Raw genomic sequence first — 25,601 nt, forward strand, 5'->3', positions numbered from 1 at the left:
ATCCAAGATCTGTATTGAATTTATCAAACAACATTGCTCATAAATACTCTTCATTATAGGAGGAACTGAATGCTTAGAATCACCCTTTAACAGTAGGCTTACAAACTCAGTTAATTTTCTGTTATGTGTGCTAGTGCTTAGTGTGAACTAAGCAGATTAATTAACAGCAGAGCAGTCATCATTTTATAGTCCCTATCAGACACCCTGCCAGCACAAGACTCCAGGGCAATTCGGACTACCATGGCCTCTTATAGTCACCAAAGTGACACAAATCTGAAGATAAATGTCAATAATGAAATCTGCAACTAACAAAATGAGTCCCAAGAGATTCACTTGTTGTGTTAAATGGCAAAGGTTCTTGTAGCACATGTGGGGCAGGTGGCTGTCCTGAAGAACAGCCTCTTGGCCATTTGCTGATACCTGATTGAAGGATGTCTCCTTTAAAGTCTGAGGCCCTCTCTCCATCATTGCATGAAGTGGTTCCAGCACTTCAAACATTCCCTTTACGTTTCTTTCTCCGAAATACAGACGAGATGCTTCTTCCAACCCTTCATGCCACATCTCGTGCCATAGGATGGCCACACGAATTAGCTCTTCACTCACCTGTTTTAGGAGAGAAGAAAAGATTAAACACCTAAAGAAATCCCTGGGACTGGGTCATGACTTAAAATTGCAAAACTCCTTTCTTCTCTAGTGTTATGAAATATTTGTTCCTGGCAGCCAGAGGGAGCCACAAGAACTACCACAGTGATGGCACATTTTTTTTCTGTAAGAAGCTAACCATGCTTTTCTCACCTTATTTGCTACCTTTGAAATTTTCTATATGCTTGTGCATCTTGGCCTGAAAGCATTATTTTTCATTTATTCATAAAAACCTTTATCAAATCAGTTACATTACTCTTTCTATGCTATCCTCAGTATGTTTTGTTTCTACTTCCCATTAAGCAAAACCACCTCTTTATGGAACAAAGGTTTTTCATGTATTTCTTTCTCTTAATTTATTCATAAGGAAACACAAAAACTCAGTGTGTGAATTATTGTAAAATGGAAGCATTCCCTGGAAATTCCACTAATACTGTAACTTTTACCAGTTGCAAATACCCCAAATTAATTATACTTGAACAGAATCAACAATGAATGGTCATTTTGTGTTACCATAACTGACATACATCCATCCAACATAACATACTTAATGCTACACTGAGCACTCACCATCATTGCCTGCTGCACCAGAGTGTTGCTATGCTCACACATGTTTTTCAAGATCTTATTTGCAGCATTGTGCCGAGCAGTGGTCGTAGATTTAGAAGCCACAGTCAAAGGATAGATCAAAGCCTGCAGGGGACAGCAACCAATACTACTTTAGAACCCCACAGAAGAGCTACATAAACTTAAATAACTAGCAAAACATTAACAAACAGCAGCCTTAGGAATCAACAGGAGGAAGCAAGCTTGCTTCTGAAAAGTAATGATAGGAATTTACTACTGAAAGTCTTCTGATCCAACAACAGGCTGTAAAGACTTTAATTCACTGAACAGCAGAACGACATGGAGAGTCACTTTCAAACTGGAAGAAGAAAAATAGGTTTTAGGATTTTGTGATATTCCACACTGTGGAAAGAAATTTAGATAAAACCTGTGAGGTAGGTTCTTAGGAGTCATGTACAGACATTTAAGGTGATTTGCACTGCCCAGTAGACATTAAATTACATTAGACAAAGAGTTCTTCCCAGGCTGCATGGCTCATTCACCTCCTTCCATTTTTATGTGAAATGCTGAGGTGAAAGCAGCAACAGCAACAGAAATTGTCCCCATCCTCACTGTCAGCATTTGCTGCGACTTCCTGTGCAGACATTTTCATGCAACCTTGAAAATTCCTCCTCTAAGCTGACGCTTACCTGGGGATGGTACCGACCAATGTCCGTGAGCAGCTGGTGAATGAGACGCCCTACCAGTGGTCGAGGGGTGTCAATTCTGGCAATGAGCTGAGGGATAACCTAGTAGTAAGGATAAGGAAAATAAACACTCCTGTCATCTCATGTGTTCAGTGCACCAGCTGTTCTGCCCTCTCCTAGAGACCCCACAGCTTCTAAAAGAGACAGGGAAGCCCACCACTCATTCTTGAGTTGGTCAGAGGGTAACACAATGTTCCAAACAGAAATGTGCAACAGCTCAATGAGATCACAACTGTTCTGTGCAAGACTGTTACAGGATCCTACTAAGGAAAGATGCTTCTTGAAGTATAATGCTTAAATAGGAAATAAAGTATTTTTAAATTTAATTACAAGAATCATTCTACAAGGCAATCCTGAAAGAGATTGTGAACTACATCAGAGCAGGACAGTGGTGTTTTATACTTGATCACCACTGAACGGACGTCATCTCTAATTTAAGAATTTTCATTCTTTCTCATTAATATGCACTAATCTGCATATACATACAGAAACATTTCTCATTTTTCTGTTCAAGATGCTTGTTAAATCAGTTACAGACTGCACTGCACACTGCTCTCAGCACTCACCTACGGAGGATTGTTTAGCAAGGGATCATAATGGATATCATGCAGCAAATCCCCAAACTACCCCCAGAACTGTGATTTCTCTTTGTGTTATTTACCTGCAGCCAAGTGTCTATTTGGATTGCCTTGACTCCTTCTACCAAAGCCTCATTCACATCAGGCCAGTGACCATAGTCAAACCACAGAGTAAGGACTCTGAAAAAGAGAAATACTTTTGTTAGGAACAAACAAATGAACACACAACCAAAACAAAACAAAAAACACCAACCAACGAACAAATAAAACCCCACCACAAAAACCCCAAAGAAACAAACAAAAATCCCCCAACCCAAAACCTATTTACAAGCAACTTTTCTTCCCAGAACCCTCAGATAGCAGGGATAATCCATCCAACAAAAATTAGCCTGGACCAAAGCATTCACTTTATTCAACCACAACAAAAAAGAGCAGAACTGTGTTCTACCTAATCTGAAACCATGTTCTTATCAGCTGGATTTCATTTACTATGTGCTTTATTATGTACCTTAGAGTGTCTTGTAGGTTGTTGCCTCGAGACAGAGAAATGGATCGGAAGAAACCCTGGACAGCAGGGACTGTGTACATCAAGAGGGTCTTGGATAAATCCTTTTGGAATGAAATTGCTGCATTAGTTCTGTGCAAGCACATCAGCCTACATGAATCCTAAACTCAAGAAGGGGAAAGAGGAAGAAATACCCCATTGTAGCTAACTTCTGCTCCTACTCTTCACAGGACATGCTGCTCCTAGGATTTTATGTTTTGCTTGACTACACAAAGGTCTTTCAGCCTGGCAGGGAAAATGCTGTGAAGTGGTTTTATACTTCAGTCTGTTTGCAAAGCAGCCTAAAAACTACCACCTTACTATAGCTGGTAAATGAAAGAGATTCCTCAGAGTCTTCCATGAAGAGCCTAAACAGCAGAATTTGTTAATGCACTGTAATCCCCTGTCACAGCCCCTTTAGGTCACAGCTAATAATCATTTGTGTTAATTTAGCCCACAATTTTTTTTCTGTGTCTAAGCAGTAAGCACCAATCTCTCAGGAAGAAGAGGGAGGAAGGAGGGTACCTCAGTGACTTTTTTCTGCACTGGGGATGGGATGGGACTGTTCTCAGTGCTCTCTGCATCACTCTCACTGTTGCTGCCCTCAGTGTTAGCGCTGGTGATGCTGGCTCCGCTCGCGTGACGGAGTTTCTTCTTCTCATCTCTGGCCTGGTTTTGATGTTTATAGTGAAGCACTGCTTCAAAGTTCATCACTGCCCAGGCATGCCAGGCCTGCCAACAGGAGAGAACAGAAGTCAGACTCCTTTCTGCAACTGGCACTTCTGAATTGTTAGATACAATCCAACCTTTCTGTGTCTGCAAACAACAGCAGGAAGTAATATCCTGCAGACAACGCAATGCTTTGATTTCTCTAATTGTTTGTAATTTGAACTGTTATATTATCTTAAATAATATCATGTTGAGTTACTGGCCTGGAACTCCCTGTTGAATATTAAAGTAAATGAGCTCTCTACCAAAAATTAAATTATATTTGCCTATAGCTTAATTTTTCAAAGACTAAAATGAAAATTAGTATGTTAGGACTCGGGGATGTGTAATGGGAAAAAATACAGGATGGCTGCCCCAGAGAAGATCTGGCACCAAATATTAATTGAAATATCACAACCATGAAATCAAAGGCTCTTTGGAGAATTAACAACAGGGCTACTTTCCTCGTTCAAGTATACTGACTGAGAACAAGTTAAATTTTTCCATTTTCTTTCTCCTTCATTGCTAACTGACAACAGGAGAGAGTCTCAAAAGCAAGAACAAAAACTGAATTGTGGCCTAGTTTTACCAACCAGATAAAATTCTAACAAGAATTATAAGGTTGCCTTGGGCCACTTTCTCTGTTTTTTGGTTCTGTTTTGTTTTTTTAAATCCTACTGGCAGTAACAAGGCAGACAGTTATAGTAGATCTTCCAATGAACACCTTCCTTTCCTGTACTATGGGATTTGATAAAATTTATCTGGAAACTTTTCTGTAATGACCTTGTACCAGTTGCGATCATGCTCCGTTGCAGCACTGTAGTATTGCAAGACTTTGGGGATGGTGCTCTCATTGATGCCTTGCAGGTTCAGCTGCCACTCACCCAGTTTCAGGAAACACCTAGTTAAGCAAAGGGATTATTGATTCAAAACCTAAAATGAAAACAAAGCCTCTGGATTAAAAGGCAAACTTGCTGTCTGGAGTCTAAAAGGCATTCCATGTGGTGAATCCAGTCAGGTAGCCTCTCCTGCAGGCTGGATGCAAGATTCAAAATATCTCCATCTTGCTTGTATAGTGTGGAACTAACTAGCTGAAGGTTTAATTTAAGAGGAAAGGTGGGGATCAAACTTTTTTCCCTCATCTGTATAAGTTATAAAATAAATGTAAGAAGTAGGTAACAGCAACATGGAAAGACTTCATCAGTCTGTGCTGATAAAATGCACACACACGTGCTGCTGAGCTGTACTGAGCACCACACGAATGAGCCTTCTGGGAGAACACTGACAAACAAACAATGGAAACACAGAGGAACTGTTCTTCCCCCAACCAGAACCCCATTAAGTCATTCCCTCCTAGAGGAAAGGAAAAACAACATATTTTTACTGCAGCAGGGTGGGGTTGTCAAGGTTTGCACAAAACTTAATGCTTTGCTCCCTCAGCAGGCTTTAAATGCTGCAGTTAGGACATGGCTGTCCTTTCTGTATTTTGAGCCTTCCAGAAAGCATTGTGCAAGACAAATACTGTATGCAAATCATTACAAATTTGTTTTCCATTACAGTCACTGAAAAATTAAGACAAGGGTTCCCATCCTCATAAAAGCAAATTGAGTGCACACCTCCCTTCAAAACAAGCAAACCTTCAATAGAAAGCACTATGCAATTTTCAATTTAAACTGTAAAAAACAGATCTGGCACCTACAGATCCACAGAGAAAAATGGAGAAAGTGTTTTTATGCAACAGTATTGTAAGAGACCATCACATGCTAGGCACCTACTGCCCAAAGCACTGCTGTTGTGCTTGGCAGCCTGTGTACTTAATACAGATATGCCAGGCGTGTGGGAAGTGTTTCTTTCCTAGTGACCGAATCTCCTGAAAAGCAAAGAAACAGACATGCTGAGAGCTCTGCCTTCTGCCAACGAGCCACAGTGCTGGAAAAATACAACCAGGCGCCAGCAAGAAATATAAGCTTGTTTAGGCTGATGTGTCCCAGTAACATTTACTGAACATTACATGGTAGATAAGAATGCAATACCAAAGCAGCTAAATGAGAAATCCCGTTCTTTTAGTCAAAGCATGAGCTTTGTCTGAAATGTGTCACCTCCAGGGACCCTGCACCTCAGGAAAGTCTTCAGTTTCAGTCTATAGCTAAGGGGTGTCCCAGGACCCTGTGCTGACCGTGCCATGAGCTTATGGAGCTCCTGTTTGTGCTGCTGGTCCTCGGTGGCGATGGCATGCTGGGCCTGCTGCTGCATGGTCTGCACAAAGTGCTGCATGTGCTGGAACGCGTCGATCTGCAAAGGGATGATGGAGGCAGTGAGGACCACAGGGCTTCAACACAATTTCTCAAGGGAGAAAGACAATATAGAAATGATTTTCACAGAGATAAAAATATATGGTTTTGTTTTCTTTCAAAGCTTTTCAGCCACTAACATCCCTCTAAAGCCACTTCACATTTTAAATATGTCCAAATAAATGAAGAGGTTAGAGATTCTTCTTGTCTCTGAAATTGCTAAACTGAGGAACAAATAACTGCATCCTTCCAATGCCAGGCACACTCTCCCTGTCATGCAGACAGAGAGCCAAAGGTGTGACTGACCATAACACAAGTTAACGCCGTGCTCTGATGTGCAAGAACTTCACCCTGACAAAGCAACAAGGTCACCTGTACAGGGAGAAAGCTTCAACAGCAGAGAATGTCCTGTTACTGAGATGTCTCGTTTTCAGCTGAGCATGAAATTAGCCTGGCAATTGCAACAATCAAATGTTTATAGCTTACAAATTGTATCTGACCAGGACAATACTGAACAGACAGGATCACAAATCCAGAGAAGCCTACCAATAATATGTTATGGGCAGACAAAAAAAAAAAAACAAACCAAAACCAACAACAACAAAAAAACAAACCCAAAACTACAAAAAAAAAACCCCACAAAAAAAAAAAAAAAAACACAAAAACAAACAAACAAAAAAAACCAAACCCTTGACAATTTGAGAAAATAATGCCTGAAGGAAAACTCGCAGCTTCTTGATCTTCTCTCCTAACCTTTCAGCTTTGGCTGGGCTTGAAGTACACACCAAGGAATATTAACTTTGAGTTGTTTCAACAAATTAAAGTCTAGATGTCTCCTAAGGTTACTGAAGAAGTACAAATGTGCATTACTCCTTTGCCAGAATATTATACAGGCCAGTAGTACTAAAGCAACTTTCACTACCAAATTCAGAGGGAAAAAATATTTTTCAAATTCCTTGGAAATTATTCTGGGGTAGGAAAACCCAAGAATAAAGATTTAAGGAAAAAGTACACATGCTTCACTGGAAAGAATTAAGAGTAAAGCTCCTGCAATCTACAAGGTCATTTCAGGTCAGGAACTGCAGAATATGCAGTTAGAAGCCTAATTTACTTCTGTGTATCTATAGGAATGAGCTGTGTTAGAGACAAAAACCACTTGAGCTCAAATGCCTCATCTACCCTGTTCAAATATCAGCATGCACAACTCAGTGGTGAGGAAAAAGGGTATTGGCCCAGGATGAAATAAAAGAAAGGATCATACTCATAACATTAATGTGGTGCATTCCACAGCTGGGGGGGCATAAATAACAGTCTCATAAATAGTTATACTAGACATCCATTAAAAATATACAAAATATATTGCCAAACAGAATTACTACGGAATCTTTTTATGTGCACCTCTCATATCTAGTTACACCCAACAATCTGGTCTTCAGTTTCCATTAATATTGAAAACTAATGGCCATAAACTGACAGACAGAGCACTTAAGACTGAACACAGTAAGTCTTCCTGAACAACTGAATTGCTAAGTTTGTATGCATCCTTTCTATGGGATGTGGCTTACAATGCAGCTGCTGGCAAAGGTCTTTGTCAGAAGAAATGTAATAGGGTTTACATATCAATTTTTATCTGTTGTGGAGCACTGCAAGTGCCATATGGCTGGTTTCCTCCTAGGTGCTAGCTTTCTTCCTGCTGGATTTGACAGGTGCCAAAATGGCAGTATTGAAAACTGCCATTTTAGGTCAACAAAAGAACCCTGAACTGCTGAGCCAGAAAAAAATGGTCATTTCCCACCACACCAGCCTACATCAGCAGCTTATTACTTAGGAAACCAAATGAAGTGAACACACACAGTTACATAAAACTACACACATCACCAGGTGTAACTATGTATTATTTATCTATTTTGGTATCAGTTTTCCCCCATCTTCAAGGGCTCCACTTATTCTCCCATCAGTTAATTTTAGACATGTTCTCCTACCCCCTTAATCTTTGTGCCTTCTTTCATTCTGCTTTCCACCACTGCACCAGTGTCCTGCACCATCTTCATCTACTTCTTGACCGCAAGTCAAACACCCCAAAACACAGTTTTCCTCACAGAGACAGGCAGAGACCCCACATACTTCTGGGGTCATTTACTGAAGATGGTAAAAGGCAATTTCACTGTTTTACAGAGCCAACAGAACAGGGCCTCAGCAACAGCTCCTTCTGCCTTTTTAATTCAAATAAAGAATAGTTAGTCATGGCAATGTTCCCACAGCAATAGTTCTGCTCCAGTGCTGGCAATCCCAAGGCAGAAAAAATAAAGAAGATGTGGCAGAATATGAGGATAAATGGAGGCTTTAATGTATATTAAAAAAAAGATAACTTATCCAGTCTGAAGATTATTGGATTTGATTACGTAAATTCTCCCTGTGTTGCAATGTCAAAAACATTCACCCTGGGCTCTCTGGCGCCAAATTGCTCCCATGACAAAACTCTATGTACTTTTCAGCTGTCTTTCAGTCAGAAATTTCCAATAATCTCTTTAGTAAAAATCAGTTCTGCTCAGTAACTAAGTGCAAACTGTTCAGCACACTTCTAAAACTGGTAATAAATCCCCCTTTACTTCCCTCTTTCTGCATGTGACCCTGACCACAGGTACAGTGTAGAGACCTGGCAATCAAAACAGTGGATGAAAGTCAAGCAGCAAACCTACACAGGACAAAAGAGCTACTAATGACCATTAGTCCTGGCTGCATCCTTTGGGTACCAGCTACTGGTTCAGCAAAAATAATCTTTCCATATATGAAATAAAATTAGAGCCAGGTTTTCTCTGCATTAGAGAGTTTTAAAAGAAATAAAAAGCTTACAGTCTGAATAATTATAAGGAAAGGAATTAGTTATTCTCTTTTAGGGGAGCAAAAGTAAAAGATCCAGCTTTGCCTTTGTTCTGTGAGGAACATGAAGAGCTAACATGTGTGGCATTGCACAAAACCTGAGCAGTGAAACAAAGCCGTGAGTTCTCCTGTACCTTACGGGCGCTCTTCCACATGTGCTTCATGTATGCATAAGTCACTTGGGGATGGACTGTTGGCAGCGGGTGATCCAGCTGTCGAGATGGATCTACTCCCAAGAGCAGGACAAGGGTCTTATGGGCCAAAGCCTGGAGAAGTGGCAAAGATAAAAAGCAGGTTAAAACATAATTGTCATTGTTACCTCCAGCTCATATTGCTTCAGAATTGCCTAACACTAAAAAAGTACATCTGACCCTCCAGATACAACACTGACACAGCAGACTCCCTGGACTCACAGCAGACACATGATAAACCATATGTCTTCCTTTGCATCAGAGCATTAGATTCTCATTCCAGAAGCCAGCAGAAAGTGTAAAGTCTCTGTTTCAAGTATTTGCTGATAAATTTTGTGATGAATGTTAAAATAGAATTGTAATGTTCAACAGTAACATCACATTCTAGATTTGAGTCTCTGCTCTAGCAGAGAGAGCTATTAGCAATAATCTCCAGTAATTCATAAAAACTTCCAGTTATAGCATGCAATAAAAAATGGGCCCAGGGGCTCTCAGGTATAATATCAGTCCCACAAAAATAACCTTGGCTATAAGCATGAACTTTATGCTGGTTACAATTTCAGCATTTCAACAATTTCTGACTAGTTTCTTCCTCAGAGGAGAGCCCATCCCACTTGGGCAGTGAAAGCATTTAGGAATGCTGAATGCTGAAGCAGCACAGCAAAGCCAATCATCCAAAAAGCTGCTGAAGAGGACAGAGCCTGACAATGCTCACCAGCCTCCCACTCTTGCCACACAGGCTGGCATACTTGAGCCAAGTTCTCATGTCCTCATGAGGATTCACAACAAGAGATCGGACCATCAGTATTCTCTGCCAGTCTTCCACGATTCGCTGACAGCCCTGACAGGAAAAAAGAGAACTTGTTAGTGTTGGGTCTCCAGTGTACTGTACAGAACCTTGATTCAGAACCTGAAGGGACTTCCATCAAGACGGAGACTTCTGCGCCCATAATTCACAGCAGACTGCCATTAGGAAGTGTCTATTTCTTCGACACTGCAGTGTGTGAAGCAGGTTCAGCCCCTGACTCTCACAATCTGCAGGCAGCTCAATGCTTGCAATCTAATGATATCCTCTAAAGGAAAGAGGAGAAAAGCTCCCAAAGCTGATACACATCCAAGAATCAGAAAAACTCTTCATACAATGCCAAAGTGCCTTCTCCACCTGTTTTAGGTCTAAATCTCAACATGGACATGGTAGAAAAGCAAATGGTTGCAAAGATATTTTTGTCATTGCCCTTTTTCTTTGCCTTGCATGTATTGCTTTTGGAGGCTGGCACCTCTAAATTGGTTTTGTGCCAGAAAGTGCAGCTTCAACTGCTGTGCTGCCTGTGCAAGCATTGTCTGGCTCTTGTCTGTCTGATGGGAGAGGCACAACACTGTCAGAGCAGGATGAGTCTCTATTTCAAACATTCAAGGATACTACAGAGAAGCAGAATTGTGGAAGGGACCATAACAACTAAATTCATGGTGCTTGATATAGTGGCCAAGTACAGGGTAACAGTGATGCTCCAAAGTTTCTATTCAACCAGAAACTACTTGATTTTGAGGTAAACAAAAGATTTTCCAGTGACAGCAAGGACCTTAGTGCCAAAGAAGTTATTCTTTCCCTTTTTCTTTTCTCCCAAGTTGAGGACTGGGAAGTAAGGCAAAACTTGTTCCCTAACACCCAAATAAACTTCTTCCAATAGGCATTTAAAAACTATTAAAAAACACCTATAAAACATTCAAGAACTGTTTGTACTACTTTCAGGACTATAAAAAGCTGCATTCAGACATTACACTTCCTGCCTCTTCAGTTTCTCTACACCAGTGGAATGGTCCTGAGCTTTTCCAGACAGGAATGCAGATGGGAGACTAAAAGCTTTGTCACAGTTTCCCAAACAGCAAAAAAATAGACAGCAGTCTTTCATAAGGTGGCAGATGATAGCATTGCCAGTGAAGAACTCTGCATAGGGAAAAGCTCTTCCTTCAGGCAGCATTTCATCTTTGTTAACCTCTTTTTTTCTTTTACCCCCTTCTCCTGCAGCAATCACCCCCCTCTATTTAAACAGTATTCTTGTATATACTACTGCATCTGAGGATATTCACTTTCACTGTAGGGATGCCTCTTGTAAGGAAATTGTGTCAAATATTTGTCTGATTTAAATTTTCAGAGGTACTTTGGATTTTTGATGTTTAGTGTAAGAAAGGCACAAACTTCTCTTTCAATACTGGAAAATCAACATTGCTAAAGGTCTCTTCTGAAAGGTCAAAGTTAATTATGGCATCATTTAGGTTGGAAAAGACCTTTATGATTATCAAGTCCAACCATAAACCTAACACTTCCAATTCCACCCCTAATTAACGTCCCTAAATGTTACCAATCAGCTGGAAATGATCTTGTAAGAGGTCCAAAAGGAACAGGATAAACTTTTATTTTACAAGCATGTGAATTCTCTGACCATCATTTTCCATCATTTGGAGATAATTCACTTCTTAAAATCCAGCCAACCAGGTAAAAAGTTCAAACTAGCTTGATCTAAACCAGTATTTCCAGATGTAATCCAATACTGAGATAAGCAGCCTTGGGGATGTTACTAGTGTCTCTCTTCTGTACACATCTATTTCAAGGCTTAGTTCACCCTTTTAAAGTGTCACATGAGCTGAGACCTCAGGAACATTAACCTGAAAAAAAAAAAGCCCAAAAAGCAACCAGGACAGGCACAAAGGAGATGGAGCACACAGCCATGTGAGCATGGACGTTGCTGGGATGGAAAGAGGCATGGAAAGATTTGCTGAGCCACCACACTGACTCAAAAGGAAGCTGTTCATGCCAGCCCATCAGCATCTCCATCCCTGACCTTCACATGGATGTACCTGCAGTCTTTCCCACCAGATCTGGCGGATGATCTCACGGCGTTCTGGTACAAGTTTATACTGGATAACCTCTTCCAGCTCTGACAGCATCTGGCAGGATACCATAGCCTGAAGGAAAAAATCACATTCCATCCCAATCACTACAGAACAAATCTGTAATTAAGGAACAGTATTTTGGCATCAAAATCTTAAGTACATAGGCTGCCCAACAAATAAAGGACCAACTGCTATACACTGGTACCTAGATGACCTGCTGATTCAAACTCCAACTTCCTAAATGTCAATTCTTATTTCTTTTGAGGGGGTGGACCTCACTTCACTCACTGTTCGTTTGTCCCAAAGCTGCTCCTGCAAAGCTGTATTTTTTATCTGACAAAAGCCATTTAGCTCGTGGGCCTAAATAGGTGTTATGTTTGAGACAAGCACTACTCTGAAGAGTTATGCAACTTTTAGAGACAGTCTGAAGCAGCAATGAAGGAAGGGAATGAAGGCTGAGAGCTACACTCACCCCATAGGCTCGACTGTAACTCTCTCCTGCCATGGCAGTCAGCTCAGCATCCAGCAGGTCTCTGGCTTTGTCAATGCACTGAAATAGAACAAGATATTGGGGCAAAGGTAGTGTGCTTTGTCTAAAGTCAACTGTTGAAGCTGCTGTTCAGCTGTTCCATCTCATGAACAAAGCTGGCATTGTTCTCACTTTCCTCCCTCTGGGAAAGGATCCTATAGTCAGAAAGATTTGACAGGAAAACAGTGTCCAGGGCATATATAAGGGAAGTCAAGGGATCTTCATTCATCACCTGCACAGTTTGAAGTTTGTCTTCCTAGAAAATCAAAGGTTGCAGTATTTCTAATCCTACTGTGATTGTAGAGGTCATCATTAACAACATTTGTAGAGGAAAGGTTCACATTTTAGTGCATAAGAGTTGGTTACAAAAAATAGCCTAACGAAATGTCTCTTGATACCACACAATGAAAGAAAATAGCTTTCACTGTTTTACATAACCCAACAGGATTTTATGAATTTTACAGGACAGCAAATTTAATTTCTCATCCTCATACTAAGACAGACTCTTCAAGCATGAAATAAATCCTGCTCTAGTTCTAGTCATTATATAATCTCTCACCTATAGCTTTTCCTGTTCAAGATGTTAAAGGTTAATCACAAACTCTACCTTTTTGAATGCCTGGTTAATTTTACTGTGCACATCATCCAAAAATCCATTTACGGGTTTTGACAGCACAGATTGAATTACTCCTTTATCTAAGCTGGCAAGCCAGCACAGAATTCTGAGAAATGGGACTTGAGCTTCCTTGGAAAGTAAACAACACGTTTCACATCTACGGAGTCACTCTGCAAATCTCCTCTGTGACAAACAAGCATTACAAATACAATCATTACAAATACAAATTACAAGCTGTGTTTAATAGACTAATTCCTTGCCTTGGTACCTCAATCTAAGATTTGAGATTTATCAGTACTACCAGAAAAATTAAGATTATTGTATATGATATGAGCACTTCACTGAAAAAGCTGTAAGGGACAGAAGTGCACAAAAAATCCATCAGAAATCTTACAGGTGTCTCAGGCATTCCTGGAAATTTACAATCAGTGCCTTGTAGAAAAGAACCTCTGCTGAGATAATCCTTGTGTCCTGCCTGTCTAGAAAAGAGTCACAGAAGTAAAAGAAGCCAAAAAATGACAAAGGCATTCTAATGTTCTGCAGCACTGGACCACTACTATCTGGCAATACATTCACTGCTATGTTTCTGGAAATACAAGGTAACATCTATCACCCAGGTCTAATGTATCCATGGAAAAACATCACTGGGCAATTCACAGGTTATAGCCAACTGCTTTATTACAGCCTGTTTTTCCATGAAACTCTGTAGCCTAGAACATCTTAAACCAAATTTTGGGATACCAGTAAGGAGGATAATTAATTACTTGCTGAGCCAGTGAGAAAAGGTCTTGATGCAGTGCCAGTACAGCCCTGTAGAAAGCACCATCATGGGTGTCCCTGGGGATCATGCAGGTATATTCTTCCATGCTGTCCCACTGACCTGCAGAGACACAGACATCCTCAGTAACACAACAGCCTTCTCTGCAATGTGGCAACAGAACAGAGCTATGATGTAGTGCTTAGACATCAGTGCCTAGGCCTGAGTGCTGTGTGGTACTTCTGCATTTAAGTCAGCTCTCCAACAGCTTGTCTTTAGAAGGGACACTATTAGATACATAAACATACACATAGCTGCAGACAAGAAAAACATAGGCACTTTTCTAGACAAATTGTTATCCTTGTGGAAAAGGTTCTTTCATTCTTTGTGATGAAACAATTAAAATTCTGATACTTCCAGAACATTTGAATGAATTAATGCCCTGCAAAGCAAAAGATGAATTTTTCTCAGCAAAGGCTGGCAGAGAGCAAGTGATTAATCAGCTTCTCTAATAAATATCTCACTGACAAAACGAATGGACATTTGGACCACTATAGATTTATTCACTTAAGATTGTCTACTTGCCAGACACAACCTCTAAAATGTTCCACAGATAGTGTTCTTGTTCCAAATAAGAGTCTGCCATGAATCTGAGAAAGTCTTTCTATCTTATTTCCAGCCTGATCTCAGTGTAAAGCCAAGCAAAAGCGAGCATTTAAGCAATCATCTGCTCAGACCCCTCTGTTACTGGAGACCACACTGGGAGCTTGATGTAAATGCAGATTTTCCAAAGGACTTCAATATGGAATGACACTTACTTAATTTCCCAGTGTAAATAATATAGTTACTTGATGTTGCTGTTTCCTGTATTCTGCAGTTCTGAAGTAGGTTAAAACTACCTGCACTTGCACCTCATGGGCTGCTGCACGCCAGCACAGGAGGATACATTACCCAGGCCCCAAGCAGCAGCAGCAGCCATCCTGGCCATCTTTGCTTGAGTTTCATCATTCACCTGGGTCCACTTTTCACAGCATTGCTGGTGGAGTTGCCCCCTAAGAAGAATCCACAATTTCTGATCAGCAAAAAGGCTCTTCCAAGAATTCTGCCTCATTAAACAACCACTTCCCACTGATAAGACTACAACCAGCCCCATTGTTTTTATACTGAGTGGAGAATAGGATTTGACTCCTCTGGCCAATTCAGCCATGCTAGTCTGATGACAAATATCTTATCATCAGAAAATAATTTTAAGGCACACTATGTTTTGAAATTACACATCCAAAGAGAAGTTTGCATTTGTTCCTCAGTGGCTGTTAATGCCTACTTTAAAATTGGACTGATAATGCTAGTTTATAAATACAGAAAAAAATTCTCAAGAAAACAAACAAACCACCACCAAAAAAAGGATGCTTAAAATTTTTGCAAGTGTCAGTAGAAGAAACATATCATCTTGGGCATGGCTCCTACTAGCAAACATTTTGAATTAACACATCAAGTCTGAAGACAAAGACTGAAGAATGAAGGTAGCTGTAACCTCATATGAAGACTTGTCATGGCAGGATCTCAGAGGGCATCTGAATCTTTCATCTCCAGTGGAGAGGAAGCATCTGGATTTTTTATATCATTATTTCTTTCAAATCAACTGTGAATGCTGCACTAATAGAACCAATTACCCTGCGTGTTGCAGTTCCAGGATTTCTCAGGCTGGATACTCTGTAGCAGTGCAACAGCTGCCAACTGTGAGGGGGAACAACTTGCTTGCCCTAGTGTTATCCTCTCCCCTCCCAAAAAGGAAGATGAGTTAGTCAAACAGAACCAATGGGCTGCCACAGGCAAGATAGTAATTCTGACAGCTTAATGGCCCAGGAGGGAAAAAAAAAACAAAGCAAATGTAAAACCAAGCCAAACCTAGCAACAGCAGTAAATCAGGACCTCAGAGATGCTGATAAAACATTATGGGTCCTACAGGAATAATTATATGAGGAGAGAAATGGCTAAGAATGTTTTGGCTGTACTCTAAAAAGATCACAGCAGAGTACTGAAACAGTGATGCTGCACAATATAATTCCAGATTATCTGCCTCATCCCAGACTCCAGCAGCACAGTCAGTCAAGCTGAATGCCACTGAAGAGTATCAGCAGCCAAACTATGGAATCCTCAGCCTGACATCTCTAGAGTCAGCTGCAGGGCAGCAGACAGCACTTTGCAAAAGCACTTCTGAATTGTAAAACACCTGCACAGAGCTGGAGTCCAGTCCCACAAGAGAACCTGGAGACTCTGATTGGTCTTGTCACTACAATCAACAGATCCGTGATATTTAGCTCCAACAGAAGAAAACTGTCCTTTTGTTGTTCCTCAGATTTGCTGCTGATACATGAATAAGTAGGAGGCTCAGAAAGGACACAACACAAATACACATCCTGCAGGAGAGAAAAATTCTTCAAATCCCCGGTGAGAACTGCCTACTCGTATAAAAGCTGACTGAGGAATGCCCAGTAAGAGGAACTGTTTTCCCTACTAGAAAAGCTACATCCTGTATGTCTCACCCTTGTTTAGAAACAAAAAGGGCAGAAAAATGCTGCTAGAATTAGGTTTCTCAAGCAGTTCTGTTTCTAGCAGTCAAATGTCTTTAGTGAAGAGGAATCTCCTTACTGTGGTGCCATCCCCTGGGTTCATGTCAGGACCCATCAGGAGAGAGCTTGTCATATGCAAAGTTCAGTAGAAAGGCGGAACGTGGACGAACCCACACCTGCCCCTGGGCAGAGCTGCACGCCACAGTGAACAGGGTGCCTTCTCCAATTATCTTCTTGGAATTGAACAGCAAGAAAAAACAGCAGCCCCCAGTTAAGCAGTAAGCTGTAAGCCACCAGCAGCTCACCCTGTCACAAACACTGATTCGAATCAGTTACGTGTTGACAACAGACATTTGACATGAAACTTGAAATACTAAATGTCCACAAAGACAAGGCTTAAGAAATGCTGAAAAAGACTAATAAGGAAAACCTCATCCTTCCACAAGGCATAGGTGTGCCACTGAATAAACACAGAAATCTCTCGTGTTTTAATCTGAGTTTAAAAAGGAGGGTCACAATGAGCTCCTTTTATGACTGTTTCTGACAAATTCTGCTCAGTTAATGTTTCTTCTATCTACAGTGTTCTTCTCTGCTATAAATGGGGTTGACCTGATTATATGATTGCAGATTCTCTTCCAGAGAGACCTTAACTCACCAGATGGCCAGCCCCAAAAGGCTTAGATATCATTATCCATTCTAACTTCAGTGAACAAATTGAGGTGCCACATAAATGCTCAAAGTAAGAGGGAGCAAATAGGAATTCAGGCAAAAAATTTGCACCTGAATGACAGCATCCAGAGAACAGAAAGACACAATTTTCCTTAGTCTTCAGGCATTCCCCTCTTACCATTCACCAAGTGCTTCCAAGCAACGCATCCGTCCCAGCATCAGCTCAGGATCATCTTTGTTTGTGTCCATCTTCTTGTCATAGGCCACCAGAGCATCTTCCCATTCATGAAGCTTTTCATACCAGGTAGCCTGAATTTCCTAAGGGAAGGGAAAAAAAAAGTAAAAATAAACAGCAGGATTAACGTTGATCATTCTATATTAACTACCACAGCTTTTCCTAGAAAATTCTGTGTCTATTCTGTGTCTGGTCACTTCACCCTTTTATCATTCTAAATAACTTCATGGAGTTCTGTGATACAGAGAAGAGCCCTGAGCTAGTGTGAAAACTGGAGAGCTGGCACTGCTCCACCTGCCCAGAAATGAACTCAGGTTTACCAGAGGGATTAATCCAACACCACCCCCTTACTAAGTGCCACTGAAATACCAGATCAGCAGCTAGTGCTTTTCTTTTCGGAGAGGTAGAGTGAGTGGAACAGGAGAAAGGGTAAATCTGTAACATACTCCACTTCCCGTTGTTGCACATACCTGCATTCAAACAAGAAAAACAGCCTTGCGTTCAGGAATGGAATGACTAACTAGAAAAAAAGGCCAAACTTTGCATCTGGCTACTGCTAGGCAATTACTTAATATAGCAGGCAGTATGAAGTTGGGGCCCAATCACACCCTTCACAAGGGAAGGCAATGGTTTGTAACAAAGCCATTAAAAGTTAGCCAAGCAGTGATCCATATCAGCTAAACCCTTTTCTTCAGTCTTTCTTTCTAGATTTTGTTTCTCATTTTCAAGAAATAAAATACCTTAACATATTTCCATGTTTTTCTCTGCCAGTGTTTTTCTGCTCAGTCTTTGACATAGGCTGCAGAGCAGATTTTTTTCCCAGACCTGTAGGCAGGGTCACTATAAACCACGATTTGCATGCCAGGTCTTCCACTTAGCCCTTTAACTTCTCAGCTAAGTCATTAAGTCCCTGAAAGTAGAGCTCACAGCTCCTCTTAATTTCTTTTCACTGCCAATTCTGGCAAGCTCTGTGCTTTGACCTACATTTACTGCTAGACTGTTTTGCTGCTAAAGAGTGAAGTCAGAATTAGGTAATGCAGAACTTTGCTCAATCCACCCAAGGATTATAAGAAGCTGCAAAGATGTTCTGAAGTCTGTACTTCTCCCAGAAAGGACTTATTTTCCAGTCTAGGTCAAAACTACACATAATACTACACCAGAGGATTTCCACCATTTTGTGCTTATACCTGGTTCCCACTTTCTAGTGGTTACTACGTGGAGAGGCTGGTCTACTGTGCTTCCACGGCTGCCTTCCTTTTCCTAATTATCCTAAAACACTGCAACAATTACCACTGCAAAATCATCTTTTTTACCAGTAGAACTGTCAGGAGAGCATAGGTGGTTTGGTCCTTGAACACAAATTCAATGACTCATAAAATGAGAATAATAAAAGGTACATCATTCTGAGAAAGACACACAACAAATACATAATGGGATTACTTGATTTTGGTGAGCAGTCTAAATTGTAAGGGACTGGTTAACTTGCTATTCTAAATAATACCTGTGAACACTTTTGAGAGAGACTACAGGTTAACTTCCATTAAATCCTTATCTCAAGGGTGTTGATACAGTTTCTCAAATCCTTTCAGCTTAGAACAAGAACTCACACCCTCCCTTCCCAGCTTATCCTAAATGAAAGGATTTAAGTCGTCAAGTTGCTAGTTGCTCACAGCTGCATTTAGTATCAACAGCAGCTGCAAAATTCTCCTCCAAATCAGGTTCTTGCAGCCCTCCCTGTAGCCAGCATTTGCTGTGAAATGCCCACTGAGCATCCCCCTGAACAATGAAATATTGTAATAAGCAGGGATAGAACCTCGATGTGATTGATTGAGAAAACACACCACCATCCACCAAAAAACTGAGTACAGAAACCATAAAAACATTAGACATGAAGAAGTGGATTGTCCAGCAGGACTCACCAGCTCCCCAAAGTGCTTCATGGCATATTCCAGCACACCAGCAGCTGCTTCTGGCTGTTGGAGTTTATTGTTAATGCTGGAAAGGGAGGAAAAGAAAGATGGCTTAACACAATTGGCATATTAGGGGTTGGTAGAAGCTTCTACTTGATGATACCAAGCTCTATCACTTAGAAATACCAATGGAACATTCCTTTTGTTTAGACTTGCACATGAACAATTAAACTACATAAAGCACACAATGACCATCTATTTTCAAAACAGCAGGTGCACACATTCTGTGCACACAGGCTGAAGATTTGTTACACAAAATAGAGATAGTATATGATTATCAATTCTATGTAACAGCCTGCACAGCGAGAAGAATAGTTGCCAATAATTTTAAAGGCATGATTTTTCAAACATCTGTACTTAAGAGTTTTACAGTACTAACTTTTTTCCTCCCCATTCTCTTCAACAGACCACCAACTCCTCTAGAAACCAAAGCAGAGAATTTAATGATGCAGGAAACAGTCTATATCATTGAAACAGCTGACAAATGTCACCAGGAAATTACATAAAAAGCGTGCAACCCTAATTTCAGTTTCACATTTCATACAAAGCCTCTGCATTGATACTAACCAGCACTGGCACTTTTCTTCTGCTGGTTTTCAAGAACATGCCAGAAACTGCTGCCATCACAACCAATCCTCAGTCTGTACCAGGGAGGCACTTGAGCAAGGCCTGCTGAATTTTGTGAGGCACAAGCAAATAGGCTACTCTTGAACCTGATTCTCTAGTTCATGATGTACAGCTATTCTCTGAAATAATTTCTATTTCACATTGGTTTTCTTCTTTTACTATCAGAAATGGGGCACTCAGTGAGTAGCGCTACTCCTAAACCTCAATTTAACGAGGAAATTAACTTTTTATTAAGCTTCTGCTATTTTATAAAGCTTGTTTATGAACAGCCTCTGATTCATTGCCCTCTTCTTTCCCTACTGACTCTGGAGAACCAGAAGTGCAAATTGTTCAAAGCAACATCACAACACCTGAGCACCTGCAACACATCCTACAGCCCAATATTAACATTAGTTAATGTTTGGAATGGAAACAGCATAATTAACAGAACAAAACATGGCAACAGAGAGCAGTGCAGAGACTTTCAGCGGTTTCTGAATAGGACCACAGACACAGGCAGCTCTCAGAAATGCTCCTTCTTGCCTGCCATCATCAGAATGGCTACATGACTCCCCCCTTCCAAGAGGGCAGGGGATCAGCAAGAGAAGCAAATGTAAAATATTGAAGGGAGCAATACACAGACAAAAAAAGGGGAATTTTTTCAAATGAATGCTACATTTCTTATGTCTCTGGAAGCCTCCTTTCCTGACAAGTAAAGAATCGAGCTCCCAGACATACTCTGGATACCTGTGAAGGTTAAGTAAAATATTCCTGGATATTGGGACTTCAGATTGGTGGAACTAAAATCAGATTTAGCCAGACTAAGAATACACCATAATCACAGATCAAGATACTGGCATCCAACAGCAGGAAGCACTTAAAACAGACCCATGTCATTTCTTTTAACAAAGTAGTCAAAGACCATACTAACTCCAGCTAGCTTCTCAAGGGAAAGCTTGGCAGCAGCCTCACAGCAGTGATAAATGGCTGTCACATTTCATCACCTGATGACTTAAAGAGCCATTGGCAGACACATTCCAGCATGTCAGACTGTTAATTTCTTACAAGTTATCTTTCTTGACAACACTTCCTGACAAAATTGACCATTTTCTTTTATTATCTGACAATTAGCACTGCTCTTCTGCCACTTCCCTTCTTTTGTTTCTTACTTTCTTGACTGTCCAATGCAGAATTAACTGTCTCAAATCTATTTATAGTTAGGTTTAAGCAAAGGGAAGGAAAAGATGGGGAGGGAAAGGACTTTGATTTACAAGAATACACAGCAGTTGTTGTCAATGATCATAAATTACTCTCCTGTAACAAAGGATCTACAACACAGTGAGCAGTGACAGGTAATTTTGTGGACTAGGATAAGCCTCTCACTGGGATAAGCCTCTCCTGGCAGCTGCCTTTCCCTGTGCTTAGGACCATTTCTGCGAAAGCAGTAAATGTTGTGACTCCCCACTCCCAGCCTATTTTGTATACACACTATTTTAACCTGGCACATTCAAAACACACATCAAGAAAATACAACATTGTGTGCTTTCCTTCTCTTTCACCTTCATGCCATCAAGGCACTGCTCCTCTCCCTGCAGACCAGAGGCGTCTGTGCTCAGGCAGAATCCTCCTAAATGTTGTAACACTTTGAAAAGCACTACAGAGCTGTTTTCTAGCCACCACACTGGAGACTGAACAGCAACAAAAACACTGCAGAAAAGCATCCAGGCATTCAGAAAAGGCCCCGGGGGCTAATATTCCAGCCAGGCAGAGTTGGCAGGAGTTTTTTAGCCACCGTGCTGCTGCTGGAAATCAGGGCAGTTTACTGGATTAGAATCAAGGGGATGGGTTTCTCCTTCTATCTGGAAAAAGATAATTACAAAATCTCTCTGGAATAAAGGAGAAGGTGGGAAAACATCTCTCAGGATATGAGAGCCAACGCTGTTGGCTAAGTTGTTGGACAGTAACTTAAGTCTTTGTTTACTGGCAGATGTCGTTGCAATTATTCCTAGTTCAGAATAATGTTAAATTTAATATTAAAGGAAAAGATCAGTTGTTCTCCATATCCACCAAGGGAAAAACATTTTCATCAGTTCATTTTTGTTAAAAAGCTAGGAAAAAATCCACCACTATCTCCTACTTGAAGGCTTGGCAGGAGGGCACAAAAGAACATTTTTAGGGCATTTAGAACATTTTAGAATTTTCAGGTGTAGGTTTGATAGGTCACTGGCAGTATCTCTCAGGAAAGGCCCAGGTATTCAGCTCTACTGCCTGCTATGGGCTAGCAGAGCCTTCTAGTACTAATGCTCAAGGAAAAGGTTTTAAATTTATGTGTTTTCAATGCTAACATACTTACTAAAATGTTCTGAAGCTATTTCAAGACAGAGCTGTTCCATGCTTGCAAGTGGGAGACCACAGAAATAACAAGACTTCCTTAGTCATACCAACTAGACTTTTCTATACGTTGAACTATTGCACTAATTTCAGTGCTTAATACCCACCATTTCATTTCACATTTTATTCAATAAACAAAGTGATTAGCAAAACCAACAATACAACAGAAGACCCTTATATTTTCCCCTCTAAATGAGGTGAAATCAGTTGCAAAACTAATTCTTATCAATAAAGTTTGGTATGAGTTCAGCTCACCTGGGCTCACTGCATAAATTAGATTATGCAGAACAATATAATTTAAATTTCCCCCCCCTGTTTATTAAACAGTATCTGTACTGTAGTCAGAATGATGTCCAACCCTGACCTATTTGGAGCACTTGATCATGATGAGTGGGATATTAAAATGTAAACAAGCCTTCTGATGAAAAACATTTTCCAATTGCTATGTCAGTCTTTCCCTACAGAAAGTGACTAGCCTTCACAAACTCCCTAATATAAAAATCTTGGTCAAAAATCTTAAATCTTCAAATTTTATTAGTAGTGAAAAGCTACATAAACCTACTGCTTGATTATTAAGATATCAAAACCTGTAGGTTTTACATGTACACTGAGCTAAAATCACAAAAAAAGAACAATACTTAAGAGAAATATACTCCTATTGCTTGTATATTTTAAAGGTTATTTAAACAGAAACCTGGGAATGATATGAACTGGGATATGAACTGGGAATCAAAGTCCTGCCTCACAGCAAGAAGTGAGTGCACTGGTGATTAACCAGCACTGAACCCACCCCACTCATCAGTGCATTGGCTGGAAATCTTAAAATTGGAGAAATCTTAAATTGGCAAACTAAAACCACTACACCAACTTTACTGTGTTCAGTGGGAAGAGAATGCAAATGAAGGGCTGTTCTGCCCTACAAGCCCAAGGCATAAATGTGTAATGTTTACTAGAAATGTCCTCTTTTCTACAATCCTGAGAGCTTTCCAGTCTTCCATTATCTTTCATGTTGACAATATTCTCTGTCACTCAAAATATATTAAATTTTCAAGAACTCAGAAGCAACCAGACTTTCCCCGTTTTCTCATAAAAACTAGAAGAAGAAACCCTTTATTTTAATAGAGTCTTTTCAAGTGGTCCCAAACTTATCCATGAGGGAACACACACATTTCCTATTGCCAGAATGCATCCCAAGCATAATAGAGAAACTTTATTTTTGCAATAAAGCAGCTTGTATGCCCAATCTAGACAAGTAGATAAACTCTTATTTTTTTCAGTCTCTTCATGTTTGCTTAGAAAGATTCTGTATATGACAGATTTTACCAGCCTCATCCAAGCTTGTTTTTCCTTCTGAAGAAGTGCTGAGAGTTGCTTCTAGGACTGGAAGGCACTGCTACTTTGTGGAGACTTGGGGGAACAGATAATCCACTGGCAAAAGGAATTGGCTTTGATGGCCATTTTCCCCAGTTCTATGATTTATTTGTCTTGAAGCATCCCCCAGTCCTTGACTCGAGAAATCTCAGAATCTCAGAAAACCAATGCATGTCCATCATGCCACTAAAAAGTATTACCATTCTGGGAACAAATATGTTTGAGAAACTGATAGCAGGAAAGAACTGTTTTCAATAAAGAGTTGTGATGATTGAGTGCTTCCAGGGCTGAGCAGCCCCTTTGGCTTCCAACAAGAAGACACCACATTGCTCACAGGCATCAAAACTGGCCAAATTTCCAATCTTGACATAAATGCTTGCAAATCAAATAAAAACATTCATCAGTTTTGGAAGAAAAAAAAAATTAGTGAAAAATGTTACAATAAATTTCTTAGCTAACCCTGCTGCTTAGGCTGCAAAAGGCTTTGCATCACCTATTTTTTTATTAACCAGAAAGCAGAGAAGAAAACAATCGCTAAGTTTTTATATTTAGCAAAAAAAGGTGAAAGATAGAGCCAGTCTTTGTGTATTGGTTATGCAAAGAGGGGATGCCTCAAATAAAAAAGAAATCACAAATCACTAAAGAAAGCAGAAAGTAGCAGTGTTGTGTTTCTTATCGAGCCCTCTCCCCTGTTCTACCTGTCCCATATAATTTCAGAGATTAACAACACAATCCTGACCATAAAGCTATAGTAGAGTAAATGTTGGAGCATTATGAACATCTCCAAAGCCAAAGGTGAACAGTTTCACACTTCCTGGGAGGGAAAAGCAGTATTTCAGAGCTCCAACACAGTGTGGACTCCACAATGGGCCAGCTGAGAGCTGATGAGAGCCTTTGCCACCTCGGCAAGCAGCAGGAATTCCACGATCTAAGCATTTGCCAGATGCATATTAAGGGGTTTGCAAGGAATGGCTACCAAATAAATAGCCACAGGGCACTGAGCTTTTCTTCTTGTCTCAGCTTTGCATACACCTGCCAGAACAGCTTCCCAGAGAAGGCAATCATTTAAACTCACCTCTAATTTAACCTGGCCCTCCAGGGACAGGAAATAACTGGTTCTAATCAAGTAATAATGATATATTTGAATTTAGTAACATCAGTCAACATTATAAACCTATGGCACGTACAAATTGAAACCATGATTAGCCTCAGTTCTCCCAACCACTTCAGAACTGTATCATGAATAAAGCCAAAAAGGATTTGTCTCATGTTCTTGACTTTATGATCTTGTCTTTTTAGCTATCATGTACCACAGTACTTCCACATACAAAAGATAATGGAGGAAAACTAGGGTGATGGATTTCAGGCCAAATGATGCTCAATTTCTCCATCAGTATTGGGGAATGGAAAGAACAGGACTCACTCAGTAATCATGGAACTCATTTCTCCACAGCTATACCCCAAACTTTACTTCTTTACAAAATGTACGAGGATCCTGAATTCAAATCGTAAGGAGAACAGTACAGAACAGCAGAACAGCTTTTGTCAGCTCCAGCTCCTGACCTAACCCGGCAGTGACTCCCATCTGTAGCTACTGCCACCTCAGTGACCATGTTCAGTTCTCCATGAAACTGGGAAAGACCCATTTTTCAAATACTCATAAAGAAGTCAAATTCCACTAAGGCTGATATCTCTGCCAAGGGATGTCTCTGCCCAAATCTCTTTTAATGCTTTCTCTAAAATAATGACAGATGGGAAGATCTGTGCTTTTCCATTCCTGCACAATATGTCTGTTGTCACCCTCTTACACAGAACAAAGTATTCTCTCTTAAAACAGGTAAATCA

General features: G+C 40.4%; 1 protein-coding gene across 3 annotated transcripts in view; it reads right to left on the bottom strand.

The window, feature by feature from the left end:
• Positions 1-25,601, bottom strand: part of MTOR (mechanistic target of rapamycin kinase) — a 63,101-nt gene that overhangs the window by 8,394 nt on the left and 29,106 nt on the right. For all 3 annotated transcript variants that reach the window (XM_068171383.1, XM_068171384.1, XM_068171385.1), the window contains 16 exons: positions 19,338-19,413; positions 17,362-17,501; positions 14,893-14,993; positions 13,949-14,064; positions 12,512-12,589; positions 12,004-12,111; positions 9,863-9,988; positions 9,091-9,222; positions 5,962-6,077; positions 4,569-4,686; positions 3,603-3,809; positions 3,042-3,142; positions 2,617-2,713; positions 1,899-1,997; positions 1,213-1,335; positions 421-603 (listed from right to left, as the gene is read on the bottom strand). In XM_068171383.1, the coding sequence (XP_068027484.1) occupies positions 421-603; positions 1,213-1,335; positions 1,899-1,997; positions 2,617-2,713; positions 3,042-3,142; positions 3,603-3,809; positions 4,569-4,686; positions 5,962-6,077; positions 9,091-9,222; positions 9,863-9,988; positions 12,004-12,111; positions 12,512-12,589; positions 13,949-14,064; positions 14,893-14,993; positions 17,362-17,501; positions 19,338-19,413 (1,921 nt within the window). The remainder of the gene's footprint in view (positions 1-420; positions 604-1,212; positions 1,336-1,898; positions 1,998-2,616; positions 2,714-3,041; positions 3,143-3,602; positions 3,810-4,568; positions 4,687-5,961; positions 6,078-9,090; positions 9,223-9,862; positions 9,989-12,003; positions 12,112-12,511; positions 12,590-13,948; positions 14,065-14,892; positions 14,994-17,361; positions 17,502-19,337; positions 19,414-25,601) is intronic.

Source organism: Anomalospiza imberbis, chromosome 23 (genome assembly GCF_031753505.1).
Source record: "Anomalospiza imberbis isolate Cuckoo-Finch-1a 21T00152 chromosome 23, ASM3175350v1, whole genome shotgun sequence".
Classification (NCBI taxonomy): Eukaryota; Metazoa; Chordata; class Aves; order Passeriformes; family Viduidae; genus Anomalospiza; species Anomalospiza imberbis.